The sequence below is a fragment of the Panicum hallii genome, chromosome 9 (genome assembly GCF_002211085.1).
Source record: "Panicum hallii strain FIL2 chromosome 9, PHallii_v3.1, whole genome shotgun sequence".
In the NCBI taxonomy this organism is placed as follows: domain Eukaryota; kingdom Viridiplantae; phylum Streptophyta; class Magnoliopsida; order Poales; family Poaceae; genus Panicum; species Panicum hallii.
Window position 1 is genome coordinate 65,850,119 of NC_038050.1, and position 21,935 is coordinate 65,872,053.

At 43.9% G+C, this 21,935-nt stretch overlaps 4 protein-coding genes across 9 annotated transcripts; 3 read left to right on the forward strand and 1 right to left on the reverse strand.

Moving 5' to 3' along the window:
* The first annotated feature begins 354 nt into the window (after positions 1-354).
* Positions 355-6,401, forward strand: LOC112872937 (serine/threonine-protein kinase ATG1c-like). Of its 2 annotated transcripts, none has more exons than XM_025935971.1 (13): positions 355-788; positions 1,365-1,482; positions 1,554-1,612; positions 1,729-1,793; positions 2,859-2,952; positions 3,044-3,124; positions 3,221-3,326; positions 3,904-3,976; positions 4,061-4,389; positions 4,514-4,857; positions 5,326-5,599; positions 5,698-5,768; positions 5,870-6,401. In XM_025935971.1, the coding sequence occupies exons 1-13, from the start codon at positions 525-527 to the stop codon at positions 6,071-6,073; spliced, it is 2,082 nt and encodes a 693-aa protein (XP_025791756.1). In that variant the 5' UTR covers positions 355-524; the 3' UTR covers positions 6,074-6,401. The 2 variants fall into 2 exon arrangements, with proteins under 2 accessions (XP_025791756.1, XP_025791755.1); XM_025935970.1 differs by having other exon boundaries at positions 356-788; positions 4,481-4,857.
* A 456-nt stretch (positions 6,402-6,857) lies between these two features.
* LOC112874352 (flagellar attachment zone protein 1) lies at positions 6,858-10,132 on the forward strand. The gene is made up of 15 exons (XM_025937629.1): positions 6,858-7,018; positions 7,154-7,235; positions 7,373-7,395; positions 7,513-7,587; positions 7,663-7,716; positions 7,804-7,881; positions 7,980-8,048; positions 8,120-8,272; positions 8,354-8,522; positions 8,801-8,841; positions 8,959-9,048; positions 9,127-9,231; positions 9,322-9,480; positions 9,589-9,698; positions 9,781-10,132. The coding sequence occupies exons 1-15, from the start codon at positions 6,983-6,985 to the stop codon at positions 9,854-9,856; spliced, it is 1,320 nt and encodes a 439-aa protein (XP_025793414.1). The 5' UTR covers positions 6,858-6,982; the 3' UTR covers positions 9,857-10,132.
* A 468-nt stretch (positions 10,133-10,600) lies between these two features.
* Positions 10,601-14,589, reverse strand: LOC112874353 (serine/threonine-protein phosphatase PP1). The gene is made up of 4 exons (XM_025937631.1): positions 14,197-14,589; positions 12,098-12,657; positions 11,794-12,014; positions 10,601-11,225 (listed from the first exon to the last, which is right to left on the reverse strand). The coding sequence occupies exons 1-3, from the start codon at positions 14,414-14,416 to the stop codon at positions 11,829-11,831; spliced, it is 966 nt and encodes a 321-aa protein (XP_025793416.1). The 5' UTR covers positions 14,417-14,589; the 3' UTR covers positions 10,601-11,225; positions 11,794-11,828.
* A 2,743-nt stretch (positions 14,590-17,332) lies between these two features.
* LOC112874960 (protein DA1-related 2) lies at positions 17,333-21,887 on the forward strand. 5 transcript variants are annotated; one of them, XM_025938592.1, is made up of 13 exons: positions 17,335-17,558; positions 18,325-18,506; positions 18,961-19,097; positions 19,270-19,351; positions 19,439-19,565; positions 19,647-19,767; positions 19,855-19,938; positions 20,059-20,178; positions 20,344-20,556; positions 20,637-20,699; positions 20,873-20,988; positions 21,084-21,142; positions 21,255-21,887. In XM_025938592.1, the coding sequence occupies exons 2-13, from the start codon at positions 18,431-18,433 to the stop codon at positions 21,587-21,589; spliced, it is 1,533 nt and encodes a 510-aa protein (XP_025794377.1). In that variant the 5' UTR covers positions 17,335-17,558; positions 18,325-18,430; the 3' UTR covers positions 21,590-21,887. The 5 variants fall into 5 exon arrangements, 4 of the variants coding, with proteins under 4 accessions (XP_025794379.1, XP_025794377.1, XP_025794378.1 ...); XM_025938593.1 differs by lacking the exon at positions 17,335-17,558 and adding an exon at positions 18,851-18,855 and having other exon boundaries at positions 17,575-18,506; XM_025938594.1 differs by lacking the exon at positions 18,325-18,506 and having other exon boundaries at positions 17,333-17,558.
* The last annotated feature ends 48 nt before the right edge of the window (positions 21,888-21,935 follow it).

Sequence of the window (21,935 nt, forward strand, 5' to 3'; positions counted from 1 at the left end):
GTAAGGTCCTTTGTGTGGTAAAACCTATTCTGCGTGTTAGCATTTTCAGCTCAATATACGGCTACGAGCTGAGGCTTTTGTGGAAAGTTAAATCTCATCAGCTCAAGACAAAAACCAGGCCACCATTTTTTTCCTTAGAAAGCAACCATGCAAACACATTTTGGAACCACAGAATTTGAAGGACGTAACTGAAGAGCATGTTTTTTCCGTTCAGGTCACGGAAAAACATTATGATGCCATACTATATGTATTGCTTTTGTGGCCAACATAAACGCGCATATCAAATTCCAACAGGGAGAATCTTGCGAGAGACGTCGGAATCTTATAAGAGCAGCGGATAGGGATATAACCATAGGGCCGGCCCCGCCGCGGGTGAGCACGACCTGACCCGGTTTCCTTCTCTCGCCTTCTCTTCGCTGCAACGACACGGTTGCTTCTCCCCGCGGCGGCATCTCTCCTGCGCGGCGGCGCCGTCCCCTGAGAGCCGCGACGGCGCGATAGGTTTCTGACTTGACACGGGAGCGATGGGGGACGGCGCCAGCGGCCGGGGCGGCGGGGGCGGCGGCGGGCGGCGGGTGGGGGAGTACGAGCTGCTGCGGCCGATCGGGTCGGGGGCGTACTCGCAGGTGTGGCTGGGACGGCACCAGGAGCGGGGCACGGAGGTGGCGGTGAAGGAGATCGCCATGGAGCGGCTCAGCAGGAAGCTCCGCGAGAGCCTCCTCTCCGAGGTCGACATCCTCCGCCGCATCCGACACCCCAACGTCATCGCACTCCACGACTCCGTCAAGGTACCCGCCCCGCGGCTAGCCGCCCCATTTGACGTCCCTCATGATCTCCCGTGCTATTGCTCTGGATCTGCGAGATTTTGGTGCTGATGGGTTCTAATAGTAAGCATAGGATGTATGAAATCGGGAAGTTCCTTAGCTGAATTCTACTTTACTTTGAGCAATTTAGGTAGGTAGAGACTTCAAGCAAAGGGTAACCTGTCTAACTTGATGTCCCCTTGGATGATGGATTGGTTGTTCACTCATCAGTTGCTGCCTTGCTGGTAATGGGAGGTTCAGTCCTGATGGACGTATGGTTTGGTGAAATCCTACCGATGAGCTTCAACTTGGTTAGCTTTCTGGATGTCAGTTAGGATTTTAGTGAACATTGGAACAGTACAAGTTGTAATGCTTTGATGTCTCAATTCTGAGTGAATTTTACCAGTTTAATGGCAAACTCAAGGCTCGAATTTGTCTCTGGTATTGATGTTGTTGTCTGCTTGTTGTTCAGCAAATAAAAGAAGTTCCTCATGCAGAGGGACAGTAGAACAGTCTGTTTCTAGTTAGTAATTTCCATACATGACTGTTGTATATGATCAGGATCATGGGAGGATATATCTCATATTGGAGTATTGCCGAGGTGGTGACTTACATGCATACCTTCAACGGCATAAAAGAGTTTCTGAAACAGTTGCAAAGCATTTCATCCGTCAGTTAGGCAAGTGATTTATCCCCTTCCCCTCTCCCTCTCTTGAGCCTTTTTTGTAATTCCTCCCTTTTTATCTGCAGCATCTGGTCTGCAAATGCTTCGTGACAATAACGTGGTTCATCGAGACCTAAAACCTCAGGTTCTTACTTGATGTCTAGTTTTAATTTCCCACAATTGCTGGTCAATGGTTCAAGAATGATATGTTGGTTAAATTTATCTAATTTATTGGACTCTGATTCGTGGTTTTGCAAACAGAACATTCTTCTTGTTGAAAACAATGAAAATTCTCTGTTGAAGATTGCCGACTTTGGATTTGCAAAGTGAGTTATTCATGTTCCATTCCTTTCATTTTTTTAGATGAAAAAAATGTTAGTAGATATTTTACAGATGTCCTGAATTTTCAAGTACATGTAACACTCTGGACCATGGACATACTGGTCTGCTCCTTTCGTAACAGACATTCCCTATAAAATGCACAGTTCTTTTTCTTGACTGCAAAGTGCCAGCAAGTGGGTTAGCCATTCCAGTGTATATCCTGTATATCCTCTGATCTAAATGTTGCAAAAGTTACACTACTGCATAAAAAAATTCCCTTAACAAGGCTCCAATAAGCTATTGCAGCACGCAAAAGATATTTCACATTTCAGACAAAAAAAATTGTGCAATATTTCTTAAAACATATCTGCAATTAATATGCAAGATTTTTAAATAATCTCTGCCCCATACACTATTTGAAACTGGCATATTTATTATTTGGCATTCGAAAGAATGTTAACAACATTTCCGAATTACCATGGTACCAATTTCAGCAGCTTATGTCAGTGAATCTAGATTGTATGCTTTTGATGCAGCACTATATCTCCTCTAGGATCTTTTAGGGCTACTGCCAAGTAGTGATTTTCTGAAGCCCTCCGCATAAAACCAAAATAAACAAATCCAGAACACTTCTGCGACATATTTATACACTTGGGTCACATTATATCTTTCATTGTTGCTTTTGCTGCAAGTATAAATCGGAACAACATTTCATGATGTAGCTAAACTATTTTATCTGCATGAAAAGTTTTGTACACTGAATACTGATGCACCTTATTAATAAATTAATAAAAAAGTTATCTTGACTCCTAGTAGCTTACAGCATTCAGGTCTGCTTTATTGTTCAGCTATTCAGCTCTTAATTCAAAATTACATAAAGGATTGCATGATCATGTGTAGCTTTGACTCCTTGCATCTTAGTCCATAGTAACATCTGCATAGCTTTCTCTCCATGCCCCATGATTTTGTTGGACCAAGTTGGCTTTTAAGGATGTATGCTTTAATGAGCCATCTAGCAGTTTGATAATATCATACATATGATAGTTTGCTTTCACCCTTCCCTTGAGCAGGTTTTTGCAACCATTTGCCCTTGCTGAAACACTTTGTGGTTCACCACTTTACATGGCTCCAGAAGTCATGCAAGCACAGAAGTATGATGCAAAGGTCTGAGCATTTTTCTGTTTCTTATGAGGTTTATCATCTATTATTGCTTGTGCGTCATGCAGTGTTTAATGGTCCTTTTCTGACAGAACAGGCAGATCTATGGAGTGTGGGTGTCATTCTCTATCAACTTGTTACCGGAATTCCACCTTTTAATGGGGATAATCAGATCCAGGTTTTCCTCCCGTTTTTCCGATAACTTCTGTATGTCTGATCTAGATTTGACTACAAGTACAAGTGCTAACGGGGAAAAATGTTATTTGCTCCACAGCTGCTTAAAAATATACTCAGGTCACGTGAAATACAATTCCCATCTGATTGTGAGTTGAGCCATGGTTGCATTGATTTGTGCAGAAAGTTGCTGCGACTCAATTCAGGTACCAATCACTAATTTTTAGTTACATAGAGACTTTTTATTATATTGTAACTGATGGGGTGAAAGAAGTTTGCTTCACGTCATTATTTCTTATGTCACTACATGTAATGGGAAAATGATAGAAGTAGTACATTACATTTGCTTGCTTTTCTGACACAGCAAATATTACTTCTAAAAATGAGTTATAATAGCAAGAGTAGTTATACTGGCATTGTCGTGTATCCTTTTCTTCTTACTATGATTCTGTTTGTAGCTTTTTGAGATTTGATATTCAACTCAGTATATACCTTAAGTTAAGAAAATTTTGCATAGACAAAAGGGTTCTCTGAGAAATCACTTTTATCAAGGGATATTTGTTTTTTTGCAAAAGTATTTTAGGAAATAAGAAACATCACAAGTGGATAGTTTCTGTTTTTGCATTTGAGCTTTGCACTAGTGCCTACACTAATTATGTACAGCCATTAGGCTCATATAGTATTTAAAAGAGACAAACTGAATATCACGTTATGCTATTGCTGTTCCTATGCAGCTATGGGTTAACATTAACAATGCTGTGCTAATCTGTGTAATTGATCCAGTGGAGCGGCTTACAGTTGAAGAATTTGTGCATCACCCATTTCTTTCTGAACATGCTCCAGAGAGGACCTTGAGGTATTTTTTTTTGTCTGCACTACCTTTGATCTTACGACATCTTGGATTATGTTTAATATTCTGCAATCTGCATTGCATTTACAGCCGGACACCATCTGACATTAGAGATTTGCCTTCAAGCCAAAGTTCTCAAGAAGATTGTATGCCTTTTCCTTTGGATGATGAGTCAAGTGGACAGGATGAGAGTCCAGTTCCTGACAGTAAAAGTCCGATGAAATCTTATGGGTTCCCCATGGGTAAAAGATTGGACAAAACTTCAGGCCAGAGTCCATCGAAACATATTGGTCTGTTCTCCAGATATGTCTTGGGTAATAATCATCCTCCTAGTAGCCAACACCATGACCATGCTGGTAAAAAGACCAAGGAAAGCAATATTGATGAAGTACAAGGTCGTAAAGGTGGTTATCCTGAAGGTATGGAAGTAATTTGCCCATCAAGCACATCTTCAGTGTAATTATGAATAATTCGTACTGAATTTATTATTTCTTTACTTTGTAAATGTAGATTCCCCTATCATTGATTCATTAGAGTTTGTAGATCAGGAATATGTCTTTGTGTCTGGACCACTCCCAGAGGGTTCATCTTCTTCAACAAATGCCTCTCGACAGCTGAACTTGCCAGCAAAATACGATAATTCATCTGTTTCGCCACCCAAGTTGACTTTATCGAGTGCACCAATGCCGATAAATGGTGTGCCGTTTAATAGACAACAATCTGCTGGGACTGGTAGCTTGGATAGCCACTGTTCTCCAGCATCTGGCACTTCACAGGGATCCGCAGATATGAGTGATGCCATTGATCAGCCCCCATCTGATTATCTGACAAGGATTAGATTGTTGGAGCAGTATGCATCAGCCATAGCAGGGTTGGTCAAAGATGAGGTAAAATTTATCGCCTTGATGATGTTTGGATTCTTTTCCTATGTGATTTGCTCATGTTTTATTTCACTTCGACTGAACCTTTGGAGATGGTTATTATTAGTTGAAATAATTTCATCCATACCACCACCTAATGTGCACCTTTCATCAGTACCATCTGCCTTGTGTTAATGACATGTAGGATCATACCCCACATGGCCACATGTCATTGACTAACCTGGTGGTATAGATGAAAAGTGCATCTTAAGTGATATATGGGTGCAGATTCCCTTAATTTATTATTCAAATGATGCCCTAAAGTTTTATGTATTCTAGCAAACAAAATTTGTGAGTTACACTGAACTGCCTAGACCTAAGTTTTCTATAATAAGAAGAGCTTCAGGCTGCAATTAGCAATTAAAAATGTTTCTCAGTGGCAATTAAGCACCTACTGACTTGCTTTTGTTTTGCTGATCAACCACCTAATTGAAGATCAAAGCTGGCAGACACTTGGAGGCATTCTCTATTCAGCTAATTGTTCTTGCAACCTGGAAGCAAGCAATTCATTTATGCAATACGTTTGTAGCTTCAGCTGCAAGAGAGTCTCCTTCCCAGGATATCCCTATGAAGGGGCTATGTGCTGATGTTCCCCATTTGCTTGCAAACTCTCAGCTGGTTGATGATGCCTGCATGCAGATAGAGAGACAGTTTCTCTCTGATGTTGAATATGCTGAAGAACTAGCCAGCACTGTAGGACAGATAGCTGGTATGTTAAACATTCCGGCAATTGTGGATCATTATGATAGTGTAGGGCAGATAGCTGGTAAATCCTTTTAGATGCTGATAGTGTTCTTATGCATGCAGATGGTACAGAGATGCCTGATGCGATTGAAATAATATTTCAGTCTGCCTTACATATAGGAAGACGTGGTGGTGTAAGTGAAGCTCAATGTATTCCATTCCAGAACTAATGTAACATGTTGTTTACCTCTTGACCGCCCATTGTCCTTCTTGTACTTCTCATCCTAATTCGCAGGTCGATGAGATGTTCGGGAAAGCAGCAGATGCCAAGACTGGGTATACGAGGGCGGTATCCATGCTGCGGTTTCTCCTGATCGAGGCACCATTACTGGCCCTCAACCCCCCTTTGACTCTGACAAGATCTGATCGGCATCGTCTGCGCACATATATCGAAGCTCTCAACACCAGGCTTGGCCAGATGCACAGCCAGAGCCATTAGCTGCTTCCGTGCACCCTCGAGATCTTGTTCAGGTCAAGGGAAGGTGGACTTGTACAATATTCTTTCATTTGTAAATATATTTGTTTGCCCAAACTAGGGCATGTAAGATGTGGGGGAATGTGGAATTAGGCAGAGCAGCGAAAATCCAGTGTAACTAGCCCAGGCGACTACTATAATGTGAAGGCTGTGCTGTGCCTGTACGTGGTAGGTTCATCCTGTTCCAAGCAAAAGCTAAAGATAATAGTCATCTGTGGAAATGTAAACAGATTGACAGCTACGTTAGTCGTCTTTTATTTATCTATTGGGCTTCTACACGACATTGGTGGTGCCATATTGTCGGTCATTTATGCTTAATATTTGATGCATTCGGTACGGTGAAAACTGTGTGGTATTAGTAATTTAAGCAAACACCAAGGTGGATACTAGAACATTTTTCTTGAGAATTAAGGGCATCCTAACATTTTTTCACCTGAACACCGTACAGTTATTTTCTATGGTGTATTTTGATTTGAAAAGGTCAAGTTGTGTGAGCGTTCGACAACAATTAGTCTGCATATTTAATTTTTTTTCGTGAAAGTTGTAGCAATAAATCTGTATTTTAAAGACAACAATAAATTTGTATTTACGTAGCGTTCGGCTAGCTGGGCCGTACGTCCGGTGTAGTCGGTCCCGGCCATCCCCGCGCGCTACCCAAACCCGGGGCCCATGTGCGCCTGCTAGATTTGGGCCAACCCGGGGGCCCACGGTTTTCGGTTTGTTCCCTCCTACCTCTTCGCCTTCTTCCTCTTCCGGCTCGCCCATCTCGCCCCCGCCCGAGGCATCCCATAACCGAGGGAACCAGGGAGCTCCGGCCGCCTCCGATCCGGAGCTCCCAAATCGATACCCATCGGTCGTTCAACCGCCACGGCAATGGAAGCCCACCACGCATCGCGGGGCCGCCGTACCGTACGCCTTCTTCTCCTCTTCCTCTTATTTCGCCCGTTTCTGAGACGGGATGGCGCGCAGATCCGCGCCCCCGTAACTACCAGCTTCTGAGATCCGAGGTCCCAATTATGTCGCGTGTGTGCGTGTTTGTGGCAGCTGGAAGAGATCCGGCAGAAGAGAGCCGCCGAGAGGATGCAACAGGCCCCGCCGACCGCGGCGTCTCACGTCGACCCTTACGGTTGGTACATCCTTCTCTCCGTCTCTCACTTTTTGATTACTCATTGTGATCCTCTCTTGATTTTCTTTACTTAGATGCTAACTTTGTCCTGTTTTTCGTTCCGCGTACGGCTGTATTGACGGTGATGATCTTTTAAGGGAACCAAAGAGCCGGAGCTGAGGTCAGTTTAGCATACACAGTTCAAGAGCCCTCGATCGTTGATAAATTGTATCATAGTTGCAAATAAGAGCCCCCTGTCTTTTCTAGATGGTAACTAGGTTTTTTTTATGAATGCTAGCTTCTTGCTCGAGTTCAAGAACTTGAAAATGGAAATGTGGAATTGGAGAGGGAAAACAAAATGCTCTTGTCCAAGGTACTTATGCAAATCAGTTTCAATGTGTAGTTTACTCCAGGATTGGCAAGTTTTGATATTGATTTTCTCTGCTAGATTGCTGAGAAGGAAGTTGAGAAGGATGCCCTTGTAAACCGTTTGAATGATCTCGTGAGTATCATAGAGTGTATTGTTATTGGTGCTGGGCTCCTAGTTTTTTCTTGTTCTAACCTTTGAAACTTGATTTGTTATCTGCAGGAGCGGAACGTAGTGCCCTCTCTGAGAAAAACTTTGAATGACATTTCTTTGGAGAAAGATGCTGCAGTAGTTGCTAAGGTATTAAGCACATTTTTTGTTACTGCATTTGTGCTACCATGTACTCCTATTATGCATGCTGAATTCTCATTTTGTCTCTGGCCTGGCATTCTAAGTAGGAGGATGCTCTAGCTCAACTCAGGAGCATGAAGAAACAGCTGAAGGAAGCAGAAGAGGAGCAGTATAGGGTATTTATTAAAAGCTGTTCCTTTTTAGCCGTATCATCATTTTGCTAACCTTGAAAAGTTAAAATGCACAGGCAGAACAAGACTCGGCCTCCTTGAGAGCACAGCTAAATACCCTGCAGCAGCAAGTAATGGGCAACTCTTATAGTGGATTTCCAATGGGAACATCGAGTGAGGAATCTCATGCCATGGAAAAGGAGATACAAGATTTACAGGCACAGCTAAAGGTTGATTTATTCAAAAAAAAAAACTTGAGTTTTATATTATTTCACTCCTTCCCTAATCTTTACATCTAAAATGCAACACAGCAAGAGTCATTGCTAAGGCAGCAGGAGCAGCAAAAATTAGCTGAAGAGTCCCAACTGAGGCAACTAGAGCAAGAAAAACTGGCCGAAGAGCAATCCCGCTTTGCTTCTCTGGAGGCTGAAAAGCAACAGTTGGAAGACCAAATTGCTGTGTTGACAAAGAAAGCTACAGGTATGGAGGATACATATCTTTTATAATGTGAGAAAGTACAATCCATGTAACCCTATGTAAACATGTGACTTCATGCTACTTATTGGCATAGGCACTCTTGCATATATGTCATTCTGCAGTCTCTTTGATTACTTCACACTGTTCATATTCTAGTGGTATTTAAGCTACATGCTAAGGTAGTTCTTTCTTGTGAGATCCAAAATTAAGCATGATTTCTGAGGATCCTCGGGTTATAAGATTTACATGAACCTTGAATTAAACACTTTCCTTCCATGCAGAGGACGCTTCTGAGTTTGCTGCACGCAAGGCATTTTCAATGGTAGTGTATCTAACAAACTTGTACCTGTAGTGTTGTCTGTTCATGGTATTTTTCTAGCTGCGCTAAGCTATTCATGTAAACTGCACCTAGCTACTGACCAAATTTTCATTATGACAGCAAGATAGGGAAAAACTTGAAAACCAGTTGCATGATATGGCTTTGATGGTTGAGAGGCTAGAGGGAAGTCGTCAAAAACTGTTAATGGAGGTGCTTGATGCCGTTTTTACTTTCTTTTTGAATTATTTAACTCCAATAAATGATGGATAATTTTACTGTGTTGGACAGATTGATTCTCAATCATCAGAAATAGAAAAACTGTTTGAGGAGAACTCAGCCTTGTCTACTTCTTATCAAGAAGCCATAGCTGTTACAGTGCAATGGGAAAACCAGGTGTGCTCTGGATCTTCTTGGTCATTTCCTGCATAGATATGTTACGAAACCCTTTGCAGAAGAAATCTGCCTCTTAACTGAAAATTTCAGGTTAGAGATTGTTTGAAGCAAAATGAAGAGCTTCGTTCTCACTTGGAGAAACTAAGACTTGAGCAAGCTAGCCTGTTGAAAGTAAGCAATATCAATACCCAATCAGACAACAGCATCTCAAACTCACCGGAATTGGTCACTGAGAATCTTTCTCTAAAGGTTAGTGCTGGAGCTTTTTGAATTTTTTTGGGTTTAGATGATGACTCATTGTCAATTGTAACTAAAATTGTCATCGGTTTACTGTAACACATGCTTTCCTTCCTATAGGACCAGCTTATTAAAGAACAGAGCAGATCTGAGGGGTTGTCGGCAGAGATAATGAAACTTTCAGCTGAGCTTAGAAAAGCAGTCCAAGCACAGAATAACCTCACACGACTGTAAGTATACTGCGCTTGCTTACCTGCCCCTAAGCCCACTTTGTTTCTGCAGGTGAAATTAAATCATTTCCATCTCATGCAGATACAGACCTGTATTAAGAGACATTGAGAGCAATCTAATGAAAATGAAACAAGAAACATATGCAACGATCCAGTAATACATATTGTCGTATCACTGAGGTATGGGCACAGGCTTCACCGATGACTCAATTATAGGCGTTCTGGACGTGTTGGTCTCGTGCCCTTCTCCAAGATGCTGGCGCAAGGCAGTTCGTTTGGTAGCTACTGTTCGTTCGTAGATTTCAGTCAGGATGTTGTATCTGCACCATACTTGTTGTATACTTGTATACTTGGTTCCCACACTGATTTATCTTGTAAATTGGGAGCGATTACAATAGAAAAGAAGGGATCAGATCCACAGCTTATCATGGCCAGCTCTCAAAACAAATTTGGTAGAGTCCGCATGTATATTTTTTTCGCAAGGCTTATAACAGGTTTAGTCTTGACATTATTATCTTCCATAATGAGCGTTAGAAAAGTGTAATAAGTGCACGTTCGCGGCCTGAATGTGCAGATGTACCTATGCTGAGATGCACTAGCAGTCTGCGGGAGGTAAGGGCCGACTAAATTTACGGGCCGGAAAGCGGAAAACAATTTCGCCCCCATCCTGTCCGAGCTTCCGAGGTAGCAGCGTAGAAAGCTATTTGCAGTCCTGCCCTGACCCGGATTGCAGAAAAACATCAATTACATTTTAGTAGTGTCCGGACGTTTCCCTGAATTGGGTAAGGCGATGCATATCTAGGCAAAACCAGACACTATTGTCTTGCATGTTGTTTGCAAAAATCGTAAGGCACAGCATGTTGTTTGCAAAAATCGTAAGCAAAAAACCAGAGGCGCCCATGTAACAGCATAACAAAATTGTCCAAATGCGAATCCCATAATGCAAGTCAAGACACGAATTTCCTAGTTGGCAGCTAATCTGGCCAACACATCAAAATTTACGACGTCCAGCAATACTAATCTGACCGATAATCCAAAAAGTCAGCTGTTGAATCGCCTTTTGTAAGTTGTCAGCAAGCATCTGCACCTCCTTCAGTGTTGCTCAACTCTTCAGCCTAATTGATGTTTGGCACCTCGATCGAAACTAAAACAGCAATCCATATCCAAGCAACAGATAACACAGCCTCAGCTCAGCCCTTACCTCCATACAAGTGATACAACTGCTTTTAAATAGTGAAACTTGCAAACAGAAACTCCTTGATGTTCAGAATTTTTCCTGGCTGGAGAAGGAAATCGCCTCAGGTCAATTTGGCAACTTCATCCTTCCATAATCAATATATCTACAGCTACATGATTGTTTCACACACGGTAACAGGAAAGGGGAAAAAAATCAGGCACTTGCCATGAAGAGTAACTTCCAGGCGAACAGTTAGGTATGATATTATTTGCTTCTCTGGTAGAAGTAGCCCAATGCTGCCCTCGCTTGGCGCCAGCATGCTTTTTGTCTTGATGCATCCACAGGAGAGCCTGCACAACATTAGTGTCATGAGCTAAAATGTAGTCATAAATGATGTTTCATAAGCTCATGTAGGGTACCGTAATCCAGAAACAGAACATTATGGGACTGGGAACATCAGTCTAACAAGACTTGTGATCATTTGCAGAGTGACTAGGCAATGCCAAATTTGGTGTTTATTTCTCATTCCTAGAATAACATCTTCAGTGAGCAACTGATCAATTTTCAGGTCGAGATGACATACTGCTAGACTTTGTTTGTGTGCCACTTAAGTAAAATGGTGAAAACTACTAAGGAGAACCAAGTTGTTATTTGTACCTGGGTGGATCCTGTTGAATTGAATATAAATAACCTAAACAGGCTACTTGCGCAGATATATTCATCATTCTTTACAGAATAATTCACTTTAGCTATCACATTGCACTAAAGCAAATAAATCAGGCATCTATCACATATACAATGTGCAAAATGGAAAAGCAATACAATAAATACATGTAGCACCATCGACAAATGCGCAAGTAATGTGAGTCAACACTTGTCTGGTTAAGAGCAGGACAACATTGAACCAGAGTAACTGACCTCAGAGCTGCTGGAAGCGGAATAGCTTCACCATCTCACATTTTGTTTCCCATAAACTTGTTTTTTCTCTCAGCAGGTTTGAGAATTTGGAACGAGCACATCAAAGTTTCATCAACGCTCATCATCGCACCAGCATTATCAAATTCACCACAATAATTTGGGGCTGAGAATATGGTGACAAGCTGTCTGTCAGCAAAGAATTCATACCCATCCTCAACAACCTGACATTACATGACCTTCAATTATCAGTTGACTGGGAAATATGAGATAAAGAAAAGGTTGCACCAAAATACTAAGGCAGTACCTGGTGAGCCCGACAAATAAGATCAAGATCATGCTTTTCCAAGAATTCTGAAACCTTGTCAGCACCAAAGGTATATGAGACCCCTCTATCATTCATGCCCCACCCTTGAACATCTTTTCCTGGATCTGACCAAAGCAAGTCGCATAGTAGACCTTGATCTGGTACATCGGTTGGACGTTGCAAGTTCTTTATCTCATCCAAGTGTGTTAGATCAGGAGAGAGTCCACCATGCATACATAATATTTTATCATCAATTAGAGCAGCCACAGGGAGAGTGTTGAAACATTCAGTGAAAACTTTCCATAGCCGCACATTAAATCGACGTTTGCATTCATCATAAAATCCGTATATTCTGTTTATTGAAGCACATTCATGATTGCCCCTCAGAAGGAAAAAGTTCTCTGGGTACTTGATTTTGTATGCAAGAAGAAGGCATATAGTCTCCAAACTTTGTTTGCCTCGATCAACATAATCACCTAAGAATAGATAGTTGGCTTCAGGAGGAAAGCCTCCATATTCAAAAAGCCTTAAAAGATCGCTGTATTGACCATGGATGTCACCTGATACCAATGATAGGGGAGATTACAGTTAGATGCTAATATTTATCTATTCTGTGAAGACTTAAAGACCAAATTGCGCAATCACAGTCCAAAGATTGCATCAGTAAAAACAGAAACATATAACAGATTTATGAGGCAAGCAACAATAATATGATAATATAGAGGATGAAAACTAACAATTCAGTAGATCAGGAAGCATTACGTTTGGAATTGCAAATGAAACAAGTGGTCAGCAACTACTTTGCAGATTGCAGCTGCAAAGACCTACACAGATCATGCACCTATAACCACACGAACAGGAGATGCAACACACACATCTTGTTGCTCCAATGCTCAACACCGCTACCCTAGTGTAGACACTTCAAAAGAAAAGCTAGTAACAAGTCAATCCTCTGCTAGGGTGATAATAACATGCAAAGGAGGTATGTGCCATAAAAAATGGCGCACCCAGCTCCAAAAGCTCCCATGCATTTTGTGTTGTGGGGAATATAATTTCTAGGTAGTGCTTTTGTTGCAAGGAGGCTGATACAAGCCCAGGACCTTGAAGGCACATGTTGTGAGACAAGACGAGAGACCCTGCTTCTGCACAAGGCCCAACCCTCTATTATGTGACACAGCAAGACCATACTAACAGAACAGTAGTGCAATTATGGGTGAGCTGTGAGCCACCGCAACCATCCTATGGAACCTGCTGAAAGGACATGGCAAAGAGGCACAAGCATACCAGTGCAAGATTAAGGTTTATAATTCAACTGGGAAGTGGGAACATAGAGAAGGCTCAGAACAAGTTGCCATTACAATTTCTCGCAAGTAACCAGAAACGGCCAACCTTGGAGAGGCTAGTCAGGAATCAATAATCATGCTCAAAATGGGATGTTAGCAAAATGATTGGTGTTATATAATTGAAGATGAACCAGTATCCCCAAAAGAATTTAACTTCAGCTTGATCCATTCAAAATGTTTAATTAAATGTGGTAGCATTCCTCTATCACCACTCCATCGATATGCTGCTCATCATACACTATAATACTTACCTAACTATCTATCATAGCAGCAGCTCAGAGAAGATATTGGTAAGAACAATATTGGCAATAAACCCCAAGAAATATTGCAAGCATAATTGGCAAACAGGATGTAACCAATTCGAAGTAAACCTCTATAAGCCCTCATGCCCGTCCCCATGTCTACAGCTGATTTTTTTTCATCATATGTGCACATATATTGCTGCTGAAATTTCCTCACCAGCATGGTAATGGCATATATCCATATACAAATCAAAACCCTTGGGAAAATATCAATACACAGGCTCTAGCATCCACCAACCAGCAAAAAACAGGATTATTAAATCCACAACACAGATTGATGCTACACGCCCGCGATTACCCCACCGCTACGTAGACACACGATCGCCAGAATCCCACGAGACGCAAGCTTCGACCACTGGCGGCGCGACCAAACCAGATCTACCGCCACGGCCGGCCGTAGGCGAGAAAGAGGGAAGGGGGGCGGGAGGAGCAGAAGCAGAGGAAGGCCACGCACCGCAGATCTTGATGGGCGCCTCGAGCTCGAGCAGGTTGGGCTGGCTGAGGAAGATGTCGCGGGAGACGGTGCAGAGCTGGCGGATCTCCGCCTCGGAGAGCTGCACCTGCTTCCCGGGGCGCGCGGTCCGCACCTCGAGCAGGCGTCGGATGATGTCGTCGAGGAGCGCGGCGTCCATGCCCCCGCCGCCCTGCCCTCCCGCCGCCGGCGCCGCCGCCATCCCCTCCCCCGGGCTGGGCTGTGCTGGAGAGAGGTAGATCGGTGGAGCTAGGGTTTCCGGCGGCGCGTCGGAAGGGGGGCGGGGGGGTCGGGCGGGGAGAGGGAGGAGAGAGATTGCGCGACCGGGCCGCGGATAGGTAGATAAACTCGCCTGGGTTTGTTTCGGCTCTCGTTCTCGGTAAACCCTTCCTTCTTTTTTTCCGTTCACAGTTGACGTGTGGTGAGGTGCCGAGCCGAGGTGGTGTCCGGTGTCGTAGACGCGTTGGTTTTCGCGGTGACCTGCCCTGGTGGGATCTGCAACTCCGACGTGGCGGAGACGCCGTGCTGCTCCCTCTTTGGCTCTAGCTCTTCTTTTCTTTTTTGCGAATTTCCCCAGCTCTAGCTCTACTGATCAATCTCTATCTGGGCCCTCATTGTATTGTTCACTTACCATGATTCTTCCCGTGTTTGCAGGTTGCTCCAATGGTCCCTACTACGCTTGATAGCTCAGTCGTGTGATCGTACGTTGCAGTCCATGGCTGAAGATGTTTTGACGGCCTGAATCTCATCAAGCATCGGCCGCATGATAAGGTTTATTTTTTGTATTCAGTTCCTTCATCTTGATTTTGCATTTCAATTGGTGATTTCAAACTATTTTTTATATTAGAGCTAAATAAGGTAAATGATTCTGGACTCGAAGAAAATATGTACTTTCATATCGAAAAGGAGTTAAGAGTATTGTGTGTTATTGATAAAAAGAACTCACTAACGCTATGGAGCATGTTGTTTCTCCTAGTGGTGTCTCATATTTTTGCAGCTCCCACATCCATTTCAACTTCTTGGTACCTTTTACCTGCATTACTCTTTTGTGCGACTACAAAATCAACTTCGGTAAAATGTCGCTACCTTGCACCTCGGCATGCCTCTATGGTCCACACATTGCGCCACCAGAGGCTAGGAAGCAATAGCCTTGGAATATTGTTATACAGAAAAACAAAGATGGTTTAGCTTGCTCACACAAAAAAGAAGCAACGAATTTTCACCTATCCAGATGGATCGAAATTGGAACACGTGCACCGCATACACATGACAAATAACAAAGGTATTGTGATTAAATATTCGAGATGGTACATCCTAATCTCTTGAACAGAAAAGAGCAGATACATGATGGAGATACATTTTCTTTCATATATTTGCACGGTAGAGTTTTTTTTTTTTTTTTGCTAGTGGTCATCTTATCAAAACTAGGGATCAGTTTTTTAAACGGAAAACTAGGGACCAAACGTCATTTTCAGAATAACATACACACTTTCTTGGTATTGCCACATTCAACATTACAAAATTATCGGAAAGTAATACCTCAAAGAAATATAATAAATATAAGTGCACCGCATTTAGAATTTTACTTAATTGAAAGCTAAATGGGCATCACATTTTATGGTTCATCTCAATGTAACTATAAGCACATCATTTATCTCACGTTTTCTTCCATTCATTCGTCATTTCATTCATGTAACATGTCCACCCATCCACCTATGCATCTATAGGGTAGGTGATGGAGAAAACTCACCTCAGGAGGAGGAGGGAGGCCGACGCTGTGGGGTGGGAAAGGGCAACCGAGTCAGGAGAGGAGTGAGGCCAGCACGGGTCAGGGAGGGGGAGGCCAGCGACGCGGTTTGATGGAGGATCGTACCGGCGCTGCAAGCTCGAGGAGGAGGAGGTTATTGGTGCGGTGTGAAGCACCGAATCCTATTTGCGAGTTGGTCCATGAGGTCGATAGCAGCAGCAACGGTGGATGGGTGCGGGCTCGGAGGAGGACGACGGTGGTGCAGCACCGTCGCATTGAGCACCGGATCCAATGTACGGTCGCCGGTGAGGCCAAACAGCGATGGCGGCGGACATGTAGAGCACGGCTTCCCAAGGATCTAGCTGAGCTCAAACAGAGGCTACCACAAGTCGAACTCCAATAGCTCATGATATTATGAACTAACTCGAGCAACTCTACGGTTGTAGTTATTATAACTTTAATTGGTTTCATCGGCTCCTCTTATTCCCTAGTTTATTTTGTGTTCTACAAGGTCTCCTTCAAGTCTTCAACAGGCGATGATATCATCGGCACGGGCTGAAGCGGCGGGGAGAGAGTACGCAAATTTGGCTGCGCTAACCATTATTTCCTCGCTAGCTCATACATCTATCAAAGTAATGTGAGAAGGATAGAGAAGGTTTCTTTTTTCTTTATTGCCTTTTAGCTCCACCTCATCCAACGATGTTGCTGGGACTGTTGGAGGGGGCGTAACATGGAGCTGGAGGTGTAGAAGCCGGAGCTGGGCAGAGCCCTGCGAAAGGCGCCCTCAGTCTCTGCGGGGCCACCAATCGCTACGCGGCCTAGTCCCAGCGTGAAAGGCTGCGCACTTGCATTGCACGTACGCCGCCGCCGCGTACGAGCAGCGGCAGCTTTCAGAGCTCTCCTTCCCTTTTCTCCAGAAAAGAATTCCAGGCAAGCGTACTCCTCCCGCATTCCGCCGCAGCCGTGGCCGGTCGATCTCCGATCTCCCGCCGCCGGGGCATAAAAAAACCAATCCGAAAGGCGGAGGAAGCTAATGCGCGCATACATTCCCGTTGACACAAGGAATCTCCGCACCCCCGCCATCTCCCTTCCTTTCCCGCCCCACAAACACCGAAACGAAGCCAAATATTCTCCCTCCCCCGTGCACTCGCCGCCGATGCGCCACCACCCATCAACTGGCAGCGGCGAGGGAATTCGATTTTTAACAAAGGGAGGGGGCGGACGAGGAGGAGGAGGAGGGAGGGAGGCGAGATGCCGTGCCGCCCGCCCTTGGCTCGCTTCACCCTCAATCCTTTCCTTTCTGTCGCGGCCAACGCGCCCTCCCACCACGCCCGCTTTATTCTCTAAGAACACCCCCCCCCCCCTGCCTCCTCCGTCCATTGCAGCTCTCGCTTCTCCTCCCCCACCAGCTCCTCCTGCTCGTCGTAGGCGTCGCCGTCGCCGCCGCTGGTCTTGCCGACCTCTGACCGCCGTTCTTTTTTGGTCTGCTCGGTTCAGAGCACGCTCTCTGCGCGCGCGCGGGTGTATATATATGCTGTGTTGGCGCCGGCTGCATAAATGGCGTACTCCTCGCGATCTTGTGGGCGGTGCAGCAACGGTGATCTCTCTATCCTCTTGCTCCTTTCCTTATTTTTCCAGATGTTGTCGCCAAACTCGCCATCATTTATCCTGTTACACATGCAGCGCTGCTTGTTTCGGCATGCGTAAAATTACGCGCCTAGCTAGCAGCTTGCAGTTGTCGTTGTCCCGTCAGATTTCCTACGTTCTTGTTTGCTGCCGCTCTATCTGTGCTGCCTTCTGCGTGGCATGCTTCGTGCCGTGTCGGCAGTCCAATTGCCCCTAAGTGAATAACAGCCTGCTGAGGATAAAGCAAAATGAACTTTCATCTGTCTTTCTCGGTTTCCAAAAGCGTACCGAAGGGTGCCATGTCATGGAACATGGTTACATGAAGGAGACATTTAGGTTCAGTTCTTTGTTTATTCTTCTGGAAACAAAGGGCCGAGGACTGCCATTTAGGTTTAGTTTATCCATTTCATAAGGTAAACATTGGTGTACCAATGGATTGGTGTGTCAACGTCCAATCACTGACTAACCAATTTTATTTGAGGCTGCTATCCACTAGACTGAACACACATCATCCCCTTTTTCTGAAAGTTGGCTCTTGTGTTTGTCACCATAAAATCGGTGACGCAACCAGTCAAACTGACTCTGTCGGATCAACCCTAGTTTTTTTATTGATCCTAACATCGCGCCCAGGCATTTTAAATCATCTGATGAACATTTCTATCAGTTACTGTCATGCATACATCAATGTTATTCAGACGAGAGGGGGAAATGGACTAAAACTGACTCTTATAATCCAGGATAAAGTGAGGTCTGATGAGGTAGCTTGACTGACCCTGACTGCCCTGCCCCGTCAATTGGAGTAGAATAATAAAAGGAGATATCACTGTTATTAGCACAAAATAGATGGGGCCCATGTTATCAACCCAGGCAATTTCATGTGGTGTTCTGTCCCTGTGTTTCTCGTTCTTGTCCAATGCAGGTACACATATCTGCCCCTTCTAATTTTAGTAATTGACACATGAAGTCATACTCCAATTTGAGGGCCTCATCTCAATAGTAAAAAACAGAAAGAAAAACATATCTGGCTAAGAGAAGTTTTGATGGATTCCCCTCAAGAATAGCAACCGATATAGATTTGACTGTTACATTGCATAATGGCTCGATTTTTACTGTATATTATCTGGTCAAGGAAAAGCCCAGAAAGAAGTGCTGTAGTCTAATGTCCTTCACCCTGCTTTCAAACTTATTTACACTGGGAGTAGCATAGAAGTACATCAACTGTGCTTAATATATTCTTTCTTCATGCCTGCTGTCAACTGACAGGAAAGGTAGGTGGCAAGTTGCTCTCAGCCTTTCGGTTTTAGCCATGTGTGGGGATCCTTTGGATCGACATTTTGATTGGGCCTATCTCATGTTAATGTCGCTGCACACAGAGAGGAGATCCAGCTTCATGAAGTGGCTCTGCACTTTCCTGAAGGGCTCGAAGCCCGGCGAGCCGAATCGGCGGCGGCCCCGGATTACGGCCGGAGAGGAGGAGGACACGCTCTGGCAACCACCAGTTAGACCAAAGGTACTAATTCCGTTGCTCCCTTCCTCCAGTCTTACCATTTTCTTCTTCAAATGGTTCTTCCAATCTAGTAATATTCCATTAGTGCTGTTTCACATTCAATTCAGCTTGCATTTATGTTGTACTATGTTGGAACAAGCATTTACTTACGGCTTTGTTAATTTGCTATATTCAGAATGACCCAACTAGAAATGACAATGAAGAATTGGACCGTGCAATTGCAGAGTCTCTTGCAGAGGATGTCAAACCCCCCAAAGGTACGCATCTATTTATGTGTGATGTCAATATGGTACTTCATTAAATTGATTTATCAACATGTCCTGTTGCTGCTAAATTTTAAGCAGAACGAAACCATAAGGGAGACAGCAACGATGAAGATCTTGCAAGAGCCATACAGGACAGTCTCAACATGAATCCTTACACGCCTTACAACCCTTATGCCCCCTCCCAGGCCCAGCCGAGAGGACACAGGTTAGCCACCTTCATCACTTTATCCAACACCTTGTCTCCGATGCGCCGAAACAGCTCAATGCCGTCATGTCCATGTTGCAGGGTATGTGGACGCTGCAAGCATGAGATAGGACATGGCCATTACTTGAGCTGCATGGGAATTTACTGGCACCCTCTGTGCTTCCGCTGCTGCTCCTGCGGCCACCTTATCCGTGAGACCGAGGTAACCATCCTCCATTTCCTTTCATCAAAAAAGTGTGCTTGGATGCCATCAGAAATGATCATTTCCTTTCTTGTTTATGTTTTTCAGTTCACCTTGCTAGGCACAGATCCATACCACAAGTTGTGCTACAAGGAGCTGCATCACCCAAAATGCGACGTCTGCCTTCAGTTTGTAAGGCTTTCTCTGCATTCTGAATGAGATCTAAAGAGCTCACACTGCGCTTACTACATTTGCAATAGCATTTCAATGGTTTACCATTGCAAGGAACCCATGCTTTCTGTGTTCCTGCAGATTCCAACGAACAGGAGTGGCTTGATAGAGTACAGAGCCCATCCATTCTGGGGTCAGAAGTATTGCCCTTTACACGAGCAAGACAGGACGCCGCGTTGCTGTAGCTGTGAGAAAATGGAGGTACACATATAAGGAAAAATGCAAAGGAAAATTATGTCTCTTCTATGTTACTATAATGGAATGCTCTTGTGAATCCTTATGGAAAATGGTTCTCAGTTTAATTAGCACCTTTCTTTCAAACTTGGCTAATTTTCCACTGTAAAATTTCCTCTTGTAATTCTGCAGCCAAGGAACACAAAGTATATGTCACTAGGAGATGGCCGCAGCTTGTGCATGGAATGCCTAGGTTCTGCAGTCATGGACACTGGCGAGTGCCAACCCCTGTACCATTCTATCAGAGACTACTACGAGGGGATGAACATGAAACTGGACCAGCAGATACCCATGCTCTTGGTTGAACGGCAAGCGCTTAATGAAGCCATGGAAGGAGAGAGCAAAGTGAGTGTTTTCTTCCTGCTTTTCCACAATACATTCAACGTTTCGAAATGTTAATGCTCATGGCATCCGCATGTTCGCAGGGTCCACACCATATGCCTGAAACAAGAGGCCTATGTCTGTCAGAGGAGCAGACTGTGAGCAGCGTAAGTTCAGTATCTCAAGGCTAGGACAGCTGCTAGGATGGTTACAATGAGAGTCTTATTTGGAATTAACAAACATAGCTGCTTCAGAAATTCAAATGCCCCATATTGATTGGCTTGGAGCCCACTGGAAACGATCGATTCTGCTCTTTTGACTCTTTGCATTATTTCTGCAGATATTTAGGAGGCCCAGAATTGGTGGAAACCGGTTACTGGACATGAGAACTCAGCCACAAAAGCTGACAAGGAGATGTGAAGTTACTGCGATACTTGTCTTGTATGGCCTCCCCAGGTTAGTGAATTTTATCTGTAAGTACCTGATTCAGATTTTGCAGTTATTTGACATCCTATGACGGGCGCATCACTTGTGTCATATTGACATTGCAGGCTACTAACAGGCTCCATTCTTGCCCATGAGCTGATGCACGGGTGGTTGCGCCTCAAAGGTAAATGGATAGATAAATTTTAGTGAACTGATCAGTAATGGATCTACTGTTTCTCTTCCTGAATTTGATTGAAAAAACCTATTTATAAGCTCTACTGAATCGTACTTTTCAGGTTACCGAAACCTAAATGCGGAGGTTGAAGAAGGCATATGCCAGGTCATGTCTTACTTGTGGCTCGAATCAGAGATTCTTCCAGCTTCCTCAAGGCACGCACCTTCATCGTCCTACGCCTCCTCTTCCTCTTCTTCTTATCCACCCACATCATCCAAGAAAGGTGGAATATCTCATACCGAGAAGAAGCTCGGCGAGTTCTTCATGCACCAGATTGCCAATGACACATCAACAGCCTATGGTGACGGTTTCAGAACTGCCTATGCTGCTGTCAACAAGTATGGCCTTCGCCAAACACTGAACCATATACGCCTGACCGGAGGCTTCCCTGTATAAGAGAGAGAGATATACACATTATGTCCATTCTGCATGCATAGCACAAAGATCATATATCAAAGGTGATATAAACATTAAGTGGTTCATGGAAGAGTGATTCAGATTTCAGTGACCTTGAGTTTTCAAAGGGGTCAAGTAAGAGCAAATCAGAAAGGAACTGCATTTGCTCGAATTAATAGGAATAGGAATTGGCGATGCCCGAGTGTAATAAGATTGCCCAAAAGTGCTAATGTAAAACAGTATATGTCATACTAATTTAATGAAGTAGATAATTAAATGTGTGCAGATTTAATTGATTGTTCTTGATTGTACATATGCAAAGGGCATCTTTGAAGTGCCAGCGAAG

Excerpts from the sequence above, each read along its gene's own strand:
- LOC112874353 (XM_025937631.1), bottom strand. The coding sequence starts at position 14,416 with ATGGCGGCGGCGCCGGCGGCGGGAGGGCAGGGCGGCGGGGGCATGGAC. Across the intron at positions 12,658-14,196 it reads GGCGCCCATCAAGATCTGCG|GTGACATCCATGGTCAATAC; the intron begins GTGCGTGGCCTT and ends CATTGGTATCAG. Across the intron at positions 12,015-12,097 it reads TTATTTGTCGGGCTCACCAG|GTTGTTGAGGATGGGTATGA; the intron begins GTACTGCCTTAG and ends ATGTAATGTCAG.
- LOC112872937 (XM_025935970.1), top strand. The coding sequence starts at position 525 with ATGGGGGACGGCGCCAGCGGCCGGGGCGGCGGGGGCGGCGGCGGGCGG. Across the intron at positions 2,953-3,043 it reads CACAGAAGTATGATGCAAAG|GCAGATCTATGGAGTGTGGG; the intron begins GTCTGAGCATTT and ends CTGACAGAACAG. Across the intron at positions 3,977-4,060 it reads GCTCCAGAGAGGACCTTGAG|CCGGACACCATCTGACATTA; the intron begins GTATTTTTTTTT and ends TTGCATTTACAG.
- LOC112874960 (XM_025938592.1), top strand. The coding sequence starts at position 18,431 with ATGGGGCCCATGTTATCAACCCAGGCAATTTCATGTGGTGTTCTGTCC. Across the intron at positions 19,352-19,438 it reads GGATGTCAAACCCCCCAAAG|AACGAAACCATAAGGGAGAC; the intron begins GTACGCATCTAT and ends AATTTTAAGCAG. Across the intron at positions 19,566-19,646 it reads GCCCAGCCGAGAGGACACAG|GGTATGTGGACGCTGCAAGC; the intron begins GTTAGCCACCTT and ends TCCATGTTGCAG.
- LOC112874352 (XM_025937629.1), top strand. The coding sequence starts at position 6,983 with ATGGAAGCCCACCACGCATCGCGGGGCCGCCGTACC. Across the intron at positions 7,717-7,803 it reads TAAACCGTTTGAATGATCTC|GAGCGGAACGTAGTGCCCTC; the intron begins GTGAGTATCATA and ends TGTTATCTGCAG. Across the intron at positions 7,882-7,979 it reads ATGCTGCAGTAGTTGCTAAG|GAGGATGCTCTAGCTCAACT; the intron begins GTATTAAGCACA and ends CATTCTAAGTAG.